The 12,151-nt window shown below is 42.8% G+C and overlaps 1 protein-coding gene across 1 annotated transcript in view; it reads right to left on the reverse strand.

The window, feature by feature from the left end:
- LOC308372390 (mucin-2-like) overlaps positions 1-4,229 on the reverse strand; it is a gene marked incomplete at both ends in the record, with an annotated part of 32,186 nt that extends 27,957 nt beyond the window's left edge. The window contains 6 exons of the mRNA XM_080847544.1: positions 1,158-1,374; positions 1,518-1,657; positions 1,758-1,848; positions 3,145-3,259; positions 3,730-3,994; positions 4,154-4,229. Coding sequence (XP_080703670.1) covers positions 1,158-1,374; positions 1,518-1,657; positions 1,758-1,848; positions 3,145-3,259; positions 3,730-3,994; positions 4,154-4,229 — 904 coding nt within the window. The remainder of the gene's footprint in view (positions 1-1,157; positions 1,375-1,517; positions 1,658-1,757; positions 1,849-3,144; positions 3,260-3,729; positions 3,995-4,153) is intronic.
- Positions 4,230-12,151: the final 7,922 nt, after the last annotated feature.

The following is a 12,151-nucleotide window of genomic DNA, read 5'->3' on the forward strand; positions in this document are numbered from 1 at the left end:
GTTTTGAGTTGATCCACATGATCAGGATGAAGAAAAAAGTATAATGGAGACTAGCTGCTAGATTTCCTTTTCCAATTTAAGGAAGGCACAGGTAAATTCAAGTAACAAATAGAGAGTTTAGCTACGGTATATGGAGTATAGTCTTACCTCTTCCTCCATCATCACCTCTGCTATTATCTTTAAAAATACCATGTCCTTGGTGCCGTGGTCTTCCAAGAAAGCCAGGTCTTTGAAACGTGGTTCAAGCGCCAGTGTTGTGTCTGAACGCGTTCATTGAATGAAAGTTCATGAACTCGTTCATAATTTTGGTGAAAGTGAACTGAACGTAGGGTATTACTGTCTGATTAACGATACTGTGAGCGTGTTCATTCTGGTGTCTGAGAACTGCACGTTCACTCTTTTTAATTTCATTCAATAAGGTGCTAGATTTCAAGAGACTTCCATGCGAAAAACACCGTTAGTAATAGTCGCTTATCCCACTGTCTATTCCTGTGAGAGCCCCGAAGTTGTGTAGAGGCCGAGAGCGGTATTGCAGACAGATAGTGATTTTAGAAAAGTTATAGACTTCACGAGAAGCGGCCATTAACAGCAGTGGAGATGAGAGCGCGTTTAAGAAACAGTAAGAGAGGTGGAATCTATCTAAATATAAAATGATTGGTCTTGTATTGAGATTATACCGATACAAAAATGTTAGAACCGATGCATCGCGATTCATCTCACATTGTATCCGGTCCACACTTTTTTGATCCGGGCCATCGTATCGTGAACTTTTATGCCGGTGCATCGTGGCGAACCGGTGAATCTTCCCATCCCTAGTGTGTGTGTGTGTGTGTGTGTGTGTGTGTGTGTGTGTGTGTGTGTGTGTGTGTGTATGTGTGTGTGTGTGCATATGTGTGTGTGCGTGTGTGTGTGTGTGTGCGTGTGTGTGTGTGTGTGTGTGTGTGCATATGTGTGTGTGCATGTGCGTGTGTGTGTGTGTGTGTGTGTGTGTGTTTGTGCATATGTGTGTGTGCGTGTGTGTGTGTGTGTGTGTGTGTGTGTGTTTGTGCATATGTGCATATGTGTGTGCGTGTGTGTGTGTGTGTGTGTGTGTGTGTGTGTGTGTGTGTGTGTGTGTGTGTGTGTGTGTGTGCGTGCGTGTGTGTGCGGTTCTTTACCACAGAATCTGGGTTTCCTCCAGTTCGGTGGGGTGCCCGTGGCGTGGGAGCACTGACGGGAGTACTCAGCCAGCGTGGCGCACATGGAGGACTTGTCTGCGGGCGGCGACGAGTGGCACATGTCCATGGCACAGGCGCTGATGTAGGGGCTGGGGTCCAGCATGCTGGCACACGAGGCCCATGCAGGAGAGAGGAGTCGTCGGGCACAGCTGCTGCGCTATACACATAAGGGTGAAGAAACGGAGCGATTAGAGCGGCTCAGAAGACAAAACACACACACACACAAATTTAATTTATCATTTTGCTTCCATTTAGATCTTTATTTCAGAAACATCAGAGGGAACAGAAGGTGCCACTTACAGGTTCCAAACATGAGTCGACTTGCTGTTGTTGTTGTTGTTGTTGTTGTTCTTCGCCAACTTCCAGAGGATCCTCACAATCCATATTTGGGTTGTGGATTTTCTGTTTGTTGCCAAATTCAATAACACCTATTTTACGGCCTAGGATGATGAAACACACAAAACAGAAATGAGGAAAGTAGCATACATTCAATATGGGAGGGGGGGGGGGGGGGGGAATCATCCACGGGCTCTTCTTCACCTTGGCTGATGAACTCATCGTAGACTGGGACACCGTTGTAGTCGCCACAAAGGCCGCACGTGCGATTGGCATATTTAGGGTCCAGCTCCACCTGGTAAGCATTTCAAACAGAGCAGCCGAAACTCTTACTTTAGTTCAAATGAGAGCACTCTAGTACATAATTCACTACGTGGTCAAGAGTTGTGCAAACTCAAAAATCACTTTAGTTTTTTACACACACAAATTGCAAAACGACACCCATTGTCGTATCTTTCGTAAAAGGCTTCCTCTGACTTAGCACAATGACTACTGATTTCTTATTCGAGTTCTACGCAGGACAAGATATTAAACACAGATTAAACAACATACTTACTCAAGATAGTATTGCCTAACAAACAGTTGAGGAAAGAAAAAGAAAATGACAAAGAAAACAGAAAATGTGCAGGAAATGACATGACTCAAATTCAAAACTATTACCCTGATCTCAAACTCGGTCGCTGAGTGAACAACTGAAATATATATATTTTTAAAAGCAATTGGTAATTGGTAAACATCAGTGCTGTCAGTTTAACGCGTTATTAACGACATTAACGCAAATCCATTTTAACGCAGTCAATTTTTTTATCGAGCGATTAACACGTTTTTAAATTTTTTTATTAATGCTCTTTTTTGCCTCGTAAACTGTGTAGTAGGCTAACGTTACGGTTCGAGTGAATGGTAAGCACGATACGGCGAAATGGATGATAAAAAGCTTCTGAATAGAAAGTTTACCTTTAAAAGTTGTGTTGTGCAAAAGAAGCGAGCTTCACTGTTGTCTGAAAATGACAAAAACAGGCAGCTGGCTGAAAGCACAGAAGTAGTAGGCTTACCTTTTATTGGTAACCTAACTGTTACAGTTCATTGTTTTTGAAATAAAAGGCCTGACTTCTATGTTCATATCAAACTTGAAAAAAAGAAAATATTAAGCCATGGTTTAACTGCACTATAGGCTGAGTCCTTGTTTATCTGAAATGTGCACTTTATAATTTAATTTTGTACCGCCCTGTTTGGCAAGGTTGTTTTTCAATAAAATAAAACATTGCATAAAGCAAGCCAATCCACTTTTCCATGATAAGAACATTAAAATAAAATAAAAATGATGGAAAAAAAATATTGAAGGAACATTTAGAATAGATAAAAAATTGCGATTAATCGTGATTCATTTTGAGTTAACTATGACAAAAATGTAATCGCGATTAAATATTTGAATCGTTTGACAGCACTAGTAAACATGTAGTCTAACTGACATAAGTGGGGTGTTAGGTGTTAGGCATGTAAGCGGTGTCCAACGTTATCTATGTGTCTAAGACTGCTGTTGCTTCAGGGCAAAGTCTTTATCTCTCTTTCTCTGTTTCTGAGATTGTCTTACCATAACGGCATCCTCCCTGTTCCACATGACGCTGAGGCCTAATTTGTAGTGGAGTTTAGTGTACGCCGAGTTTTCCTCGATCAAGACTCCAGACACATGGTAGGGAGTGGAGACGCTATGGAGTCAAACCCACAACCGTGACTTACTTGCATGACAACAGGTTTCATTGGGAAAACCCCATACGGAAAAGGTACGTCAAAACATATATATATAACAAAACCTATACTGGATGAAAGCAGAACAGATATTTGTAGATAACAATGTTGTACTAACATGAATAAGGAGGAGTTATGCAAGATGTCAAAGTGGACACTTCATATGAGGGGACAAATGAAGTAGGAGCAGGTTAAATATAGTTTCCCTTTCATCTAGATTAGTTCCTATGAACTTCAGCAACGGCAATCATCGCATTCACTCATTCATAGATGAGATTCATGGCAGCAGAGTCAAGAGACTAAACAAAACCAAAAACAGTAAGCATCATTAGTTTCCCTTACTGGGCATCACTGGGCAGCAGGATCAATAAAAGATGAAATCATCATCTAACCCATTCACAAAGGTGCTGTGTTTAACATGAAGACTCACATTTCTCCCCCAACCATAATCTGTTGTTTGGTCAGTTGAATGGGCAGCTCCTTAATTGTCACCATGATTCGGCTGACCGCGATCCGGCCTTTGTCATCGACCCGCTTCGTGACGTGGACGGAGAAGTCCTGGAAGGACGAGTGACAGTCGGAGGCGAGGTTATACTCGCACATTCCCGGGAACTGGTAGACGTCCCCGTCGAAGGTCTTAAAGTGATCTCTGCCCCACATGCTGCAGATGCTGTTCACATGATTGTAGCTCCGAACTGCAAAAACAACAAAAACAGCATGCTTTACTACTAAACTACCCACAATTAAAAAAACTAAACCTGCAAATTTTCACCCTGGTATAAAACAAATATGTACGGAGGAAAATGCTTCAGTGGGAGAATGACCCTTCTGATGCCCACAGCATCATGGCTCACCAAGCTTGGCATTCGACTGAACGGCACAGGCGAGTGCCCACACCAGGGCCCAGAGACTGGGCATCATCCACTGCATGGCGGTCACTAGGCTGGCTCCTCAGCTGGGCAGAGGGCTAAAGCTAGATGAAGACCTGTGTCAGTGTCCACCTTATAAACCACTTGCTTAACACCCACTTTCTCCACACCCACAGCAGATGCTTGCCAGTGACACAGCAAACAGAGGACCTGGCCTGAACTTGAAAGAGACATTGTTCCTCTTGTGGGTTTACAGACCAGTCCAAAGATCCTTACAAAACAAATTGCGAGGAAAATATATGTTTGATGGACAAACATGGGTTATAACTACGGATGCACCAATACCGATACCAGTATCTGGTATCGGGTCGATACTTCGTTAAAATACTCGTACTCGTTTTAAATTACCGATACCAAAAACCGATACCCAGTGTTGCGTCTGACCGCGTGTGCTTTCTTCTCCTTCTACTGTCTATGCCTGGCAGGTGTGAGAGCCCCGAAGTTGCATAGAGGCCGAGAGCGGTATTGCAGACAGATAGAGATTTTAGAAAAAGTATAGCTGGTGTGGGCAAAGTAGCTTCTAGGGCAGCGAAGTAATTATACCGGAACACTGTTGTGAACAAGTAAGGTCCACGTTTGTGTAGCGGCAAATAACACAAAGCCACAACGTGACGGAAGTTTTTTTTTGCGTTTTGTCTGCCGTGGTTTGGCAAACAAAACCAGTTAGTTAGTTTGGCTAACGGAAGCAAGCTACCCAGCTAGCGAAACCGTTAGCTTACGCAAGCCACCTCCACACATCGTATCCAAGCTGTTATTGAATCGATTTCAACTTCAAGTTCAACCTCAATTTAACACGTACGACCTCCAGTAAAGGTAAGTGCTATCTTCGGCTATTTTATGTTTTGCCGTTAACTTAGAACTGCTGTTACATAGGCAAAGTGTAGGGGCTAGCCTACTGTCATTAGCGACGCTAGGCCTAAAACATATTATTGCCATTTGCTACGGTTGATTGACGGGGACGGGAATGTATTTGTTTTCTCCTCTTTTACCCGGACGCATTTAGGTCTCGAAAGGAGGACATGTCAGGGTAAAAGAGGACGTCTACCTTGTCTTGTGTTTCAGTTGCTTGATGTTTGACAGTATTAGGAATCTTGTTGACTTGCTAGTTTGTCATAAACAGCCGCTAGCAAGTAGATGCTAGCAAGACATCCCGTTAGCGATGTTAGCAAGGTTTTTTTTCGTTTTTCCGCCTGATGCTAATATTAAGTGCTCTCGCATTAACTTATTTGCAATGTTATTGTGATAGCTATGTTGGCTAGGTTGCAAACAACTTCCCTAACACAGTCAAACATCAAGCAAGTGTCAATTTGGCTGCAAGAACGTAGCCCAGTTCATTGTCAACATTAAACTCTAGTAAGAAATTGCTATACCGTTGTGCTGCCTTAACGGCGATTTGGAATCATTTTAAGATAAGTGATGACAGGAGTAAGGCACAGTGTAAGATCTGCACTGTTACAGTGTCGAGGGGCGGAAAGGAAAGTCCTTCGTTTGACACAAGCAATTTGATTAAACATCTGAAGACGCACCATAGTGCTAAGCACACAAAGTTCACTCATGCCAGTGGCGCAAGATAGCCTGGTGACACCAGCCTACGTATTTCCGCCTGAATTGATTTCAAGCTCATACTCAGTCTGGCCCAACCCCATTGACAATCGTCTCCAGAACTCAAAATTTTGCAGGACCAATCAGCGAACAGTTCAGAGCTATGACGCAAAACTCGCCTTGGAGGAAAAGACACGTGAGAACATCAGAAAATTAAAAGGAGAACAAGAGTATTTTCTTGTAAGTTTTATGATTGGAAAGGACGTCGTAGCTCTTCTCCCAACTGGCTTTGGGAAGAGTTTAATCTACCGAATGCTTACTAAACGTTGCTGATTGGTTAAGGGAACTCCAATGATTTTAAACCTCAAGATAAGCACCCGCCCATCTCGGAAACCAAAATGCATTGGGTTGGCCCAGACTGAAAGACGGAATGAAATGGAGTCACAGGCTGGTAATGGCCAGGCTAGGCGCAAGAGACCAGAGCAACCAATCTTTACTGAAAAAACGCGCACGCACACAGACAGAGAGAGAGAGAGAGAAGGGGAGGAAGAGAGTTGTTGATCCTTTTGTAACTGAACTGTGCTCATGTTCTTATCCAGGAATAGTTCTGTTCACTTTTTGTTAAGCAGACTGTGTTACAGCAAATTGAATTGCCATCTGTCTATATTTACATTTTGTCTAATGTGATGATATTGACTCTTTTTTTTTGTTAAAACCAGAAAGCTCTGGTTATTTTTGGCTTGGGATAGCCTTCTGTTAATGTTGTACTATAGGCTTGACATAACCTGCAGAGGATAAAATAAAATCTTTCATGGAAACCAAATCTTGGAAGTATCGGTATCGGTACTCGGTATCGGCAAGTACACAAATAAAAATACTCATACTCGTATCGGTTTGTAAAGAAGTGGTATCGGTGCAACAGTGGTACCAACATCTAGTGGTCAATAGCACCTTTGGAAAAATATTTACTGAGAAAAATAGTGACGTTTTCAAAAGGTCAAACAGAGGCCTGTAAAAAAGTCAAACAGGCCTCTGTCCCTGAACCACAGGAAGCAATGGCTGCCTTGACTGCAGTGATAGCAGCATGACCTTGAGCTACGATAAGAAGCCCCCATTTCACAATGCACTGAATGTCACAATACTGCAACTCAAGCTGCAAAAATGACAGAAGCCCCCATTTCACAATGCACTGAATGTCCCAATACTGCAACTTAAGCTGCAAAAATGAATGCACACAAACATCACATTAATCATATTAATCCATGACGAGCAATAAATACATTTCATAAACTTTTAGGTGATCAATATTTACACGCTGAACATGAAAGTATTGATTAATATATGGGTTTTTCCTTAAACCAATGGGTCTTCTCAAACCTTTGTGAATTTTTTTTTTAACCATCATGCCTAATCCTGGAGAAAGACAGTTGATCCATCAGTCAATCCTATGACTTTGACGTATCATTCTTGGCAGCCTATGTACACTATATATACCATAACGTAAATTTAAACACGCATTTGTGAAAACATTAAAGAGCGTTCGCCCCTTCGCCACCATACACTTAAAGACAGCAAGAAAGTCTTTGATGCTTTGAGAAAAAAAATAGAAATTGATGAGTGTGAGAAAATGAAAGGCTATAAGAAAACGATTTGTATTAGTGACCAGTTATGATTCATACCAATGTGTTACTCAGACCAATGTGTTACTCAGAAAATTAGACTCCGTTTTGACAGGTGTAAGCTGTGCTCCAACAGTTTTGTTCTAGGAATGAGTTTATGTTAAGTAACAAACTGTATATTTGGAAAGTAGAGTTGCATCAAACTGAAGTACTACCTATAAGTAGTCAAAGCAGAGATCTCCTTCTGGATATAAAAGTCACTCTTGCCTGCAGGTCATTGTGGTATTGTTCAATGTTACTGATAACAGTTGATTGACATGTATGTTAACCAATAGGAAGCCGTATGTTGATAGGCTTGGGACCAATAGGATGAGGGAGTGAACGTGGGGTGCGGGTGTCAGATACGGGGTGAGCATCTGATTAAACATGTCAACCTTAGTACACAGTCTGTCTCACGTGCATTATTAAGCGAACTTGACAGTCATCAGCCAGGTTGTGCATTTAAAGAAAATACCCAAGTGTTCGCATGTCCAACTGAGCGTCATTGGATCCATTAGGGAGTGTTGACCAAGGTGTGTGTTTATGTTTAATCTGATGTCTATGATGCAATTGGGGAAAAACAGGTAACTTAGTGACAACCAGAGGAAGTGTTGGGAGTGTTGATCGAGGTGTGTGTTTAGTATAATCTGATGTTCAGGATGCAATTGGGGAACATTTTGTATTAAACCAGGCCCTTTTTTGTAAGCATGGGATAGTCAGTCGCTCAAAAACCAATGCCTCCCTATCAGAGTGGGACTGGGCATGTCTTTCTTCTGTAATGTAGGAGATGCTCCCCAAGTCCAAAACCTCACATCTGACAACATGCTTCCTAAAACCTTTGCAGCCTGAATGCATTAGTTACTGAGGTTTCTACTCAATGGGATCTATTTTTAGCCTGCCTTTGTCTTTTTGTCATCATCATAATCATAATCATACTTGTTTGTTAATACTGCTGTGTGTGTGTGTGTGTGTGTGTGTGTGTGTGTGTGTGTGTGTGTGTGTGTGTGTTCAAATCAAAAAGGATTTACACAAGCACAACCGAGTGGTCATTAGATGCACAGTCTCCCCAATTGCTCCCCAAGTCCAAAACCTCACATCTGAAAACATGCTTCCTAAAACCTTTGCAGCCTGTTCACTTTAGAGGCCTGTTCATAGAAATCTGTTTATAAGATAAGACCATTCCAACTCCAACTCTTGAGAAAATACAATGCAACAACAAAACATAGACATACACATAAACATTCTTTTTGTAATTGCAGTTTAATTCATAAGAAGGACAAGGATATATTATAACAGAACAAGGATATATTACATATTTATACCACAGGAAGCAAGGGTATATTATTGAGACATTTAAACATATGCAGTAGTTCACAGATAAACTAATAAAGCTCTTTAAAGTGACATAATATAGCATAGTCCCTGTGCATTTCACTCTAACATGTGAAAGGAACTAGGTTTGGTGGGGTTGAGCGAGATCAACATAGGTCATCGTCATGACAGCACTAGGTCAGGACCATGTATACTGCATCTCCATCGCCTCTAACCCCCTCTGCCTGAAAGGCTTCTCTTGACTATGGGGCTCTGGCCTCCGGTACTGATCCTCCTTCTCGGCGTGACCCTGCCGAAAGAGCCCGTCCCTGTGCGGCGCGGCGCCCACGGGCTGCTGTCGTCGCAGAGCTTGGCGCTGCACTGGCACTCCTCGACGTGCATGTAGGTGTGGGGCATCTTGGAGCCGTCCAGGCAGGTGAGACTCACAGTGCGGTTGCTGGTGCGGGACTCACGGCAGCACGTGCAGGTGTGCTTCATCGAGGCCTCCAGCTCGGAGTACCTGTGAAGCAGGGAAGAGGGGTCAGTTAGGGTCCTGGTCCACTGGGCCAGCACTGCCCTTCATGGACGCATTAGGGATGTTGACCTCTACATGCATGCACTAGTACCTGAGGTTTCTACTCAATGGGATCTATCTTTAGCCTGCCTTTGTCTTTTTGTCATCATCATAATCATAATCACACTTGTTTGTTAATACTGCAGTCTGTTTGTTTGTGTGTGTGTGTGTGTGTGTTTGTGCGTGCGTGCGTGTGTCTGTGTGTGCGCGTGTGTCTGTTTGTCAGTGTGTGTGTGTGTGTGTGTGTGTGTGTGTGTGTGTGTGTGTGTGTGTGTGTGTGTGTGTGTGTGTGTGTGTGTAAATCAAACAGGATTTACACGTGTGTGAGACACTCACTTGCTGAATGCATTGCAGGACCCCTCACAGTGGGCTATCTCCACTTCGTCCTGAGACTGGCAGCCTCGGTGGGTGATCGTCTTCAGCGTGGTCTCTACCTGGCAGCCGCTGCTCACCTGCTCACCTGTGGAGACGGAGGAGTGTGTTTACAGAGGAGCTATTTGCTCAGCTCACACAGTTCACTTCCAGCTAATGCAGTTTGATCAGGTTCAGGTCTGCAGTTTGCATAGAATTTACATGAATATGCACGGCTGTCCAGAACCCTCTACAAATGTGTTGTCATTTTTTTTTTTAAATGTATTTGGTATGGCATACTTACAAACTTTGCAGCAGCCATTGGAGAGAGTCTGAATGGTTCCCTAAGGAGGAAAAATGACACCACTTTAGAAAATATAGGACCCTAATTGTCACTGGCCATTTTCCAGGCCAGCATCACTCTAGAACGGAACCCATTGACATAATCAACCACCTTTACAGGAGGTTTGGATTTCTCCGAACCCTCCCTTACCCGAGACAACAGACCACCAACTTGATGGGCAAAAACAGTCAATGGAAATGCACACCCTGACTTAAAAACGTTTTTCAAAAGCCGCTGATGAGTCATTGATGGGCAACTGGTAATAAGAAAAGAAACAAACAAACTAAAGCTAATTTAATAATTTGCCAAAATAATTTTGTTCATTTAATACCATGAGCAAGATCCCTGGCACAAACAATGTGCAAGGCTCCCACACACCACATATTAGCTTGACTTCATGTGCGATAGACTTTGCTCATTGGTTTGCTCGATGCCCTTACGTAATAAGACAATCTACAAGAATATACCAAATCTGGGATCTACCTTTACAATTAGCTTTACATATTGGGTGTTATAAAACAATTGGGTTCTAGCGCGTAATTTAGCTGTTTCTGATTGGACGAGAGACGTTCCATGCTATAGGTTATTCGTCAACATACCTACAGTTACGGGACTTTTCACAGCTATAAATAAATCACTCCGCGATTAAACATTCGCATTGATGATAACCGTTAATTCAAAGTTTTTAAAATTCCAAACCAAGACGTTGACAATGGAACTATTTTTTGTTGCGGAGAAACAATGGCGAAATAAACCATTTTTAATCAATTACTTTGTGTTGAAATGTTAATTTGTTGACAGTATAATTGTTTTATAAAAGCAATATAGCACTCGTGGGAGTGGGATAGGTAAGGGATAATCCCACGGGTGTTGCTGCCTACGCAACTCGGCCTTCGGCCTCGATGGCTACGGCCGAACACCACCCGTGGGATTATCCCTTACCTACCCCACTCCCACTCGTGCTATTTTGCTTAATTATACAATGGACACTTAATAAGAACGAAAATTCTAATTCTAGCTTGTATTTAAAAGGTGTGTGTGTGTGTGTGTGTGTGTGTGTGTGTGTGTGTGTGTGTGTGTGTGTGTGTGTGTGTGTGTGTGTGTGTGAGTGAATGTGTGTAAGGAAGTACAGCCTCTTCTCTATGTCATGTACTTACTGGCTGGCAGTTGCTCTCCTTGAATGGGGGACACTGGATGTCTGACTTGGAAACAATAAATTTGCCTCCCTCTTTAGTGCAAATGTACGTCACACATTTGCTGTCAGGGGGGGACCAGGTGCTGCCAGGCTATGGACACACACAAGACAAAGGCACACAGTTCAGATGTAGAAGACAGTGGTACAGGAGGTAGAGAAGTTGTTTTGTAATCAGAAGGTTGCTAGTTCGATTCCCTGTCGAAGCGTCCGTGAGCAAGACACTGAACCCCTAATTGCTCCTGCTGTGCAGTGTGCCATCAGTGTAAAAAAAATTGTGTATACATCCTTGTAAGTTGCTTTGGATAAAAGCGTCTACTAAATGTAAATGTAGAAGAGGGGACAGGTTCACATACAGTATAGTGGGCAATCAAACACCACTCCTGTGGAACAGTATAGGATAGAATAGTAGCATCATTTTACTAGAAATATGTCAAATGGATGTTCGTGTTGTGGACCGTGGAGGGTACCCAAGATCAGCACACACATCAAGTGTTTGTAACTTATTCAACAGTCATGGAATGAGTGAATATCAAGGCCTGTTACACATGGGATAATGTACTTCTTCCTCTGTGTTTGACAGGCCATTGAAACCATTACTGGGAACTGGAGTATCCATTTCACTCTCCTTGATTGCGATGGTACACTGTTGGTTTACACAGTGTGGATAGCTATCAGGAGACAAAGAGCTAGAGCTGAGATTAGTGACAGAGTCACATAGAGATGAGATTAGTGACATAGAGCTGAGATTAGTGACATAGAGCTGAGATTGGTGACAGGGTCAGATAAAGCTGAGATTGGTGACAGTCACAAAGAGATGAGATGGGTGACAGGGTCATGTCTGCTATACTGCACCTCCAGCAGGTGCACTGCTCCGCTGACGTTAAGAGCGCAGTGAGTCTGGATGCACTCGCCGCAGCACGCATCGTAGTCATAATCGTCAATCTGGTAT

The sequence above is a fragment of the Sprattus sprattus genome, assembly GCF_963457725.1.
Source record: "Sprattus sprattus genome assembly, chromosome: 11".
NCBI classification, from domain to species: Eukaryota; Metazoa; Chordata; class Actinopteri; order Clupeiformes; family Clupeidae; genus Sprattus; species Sprattus sprattus.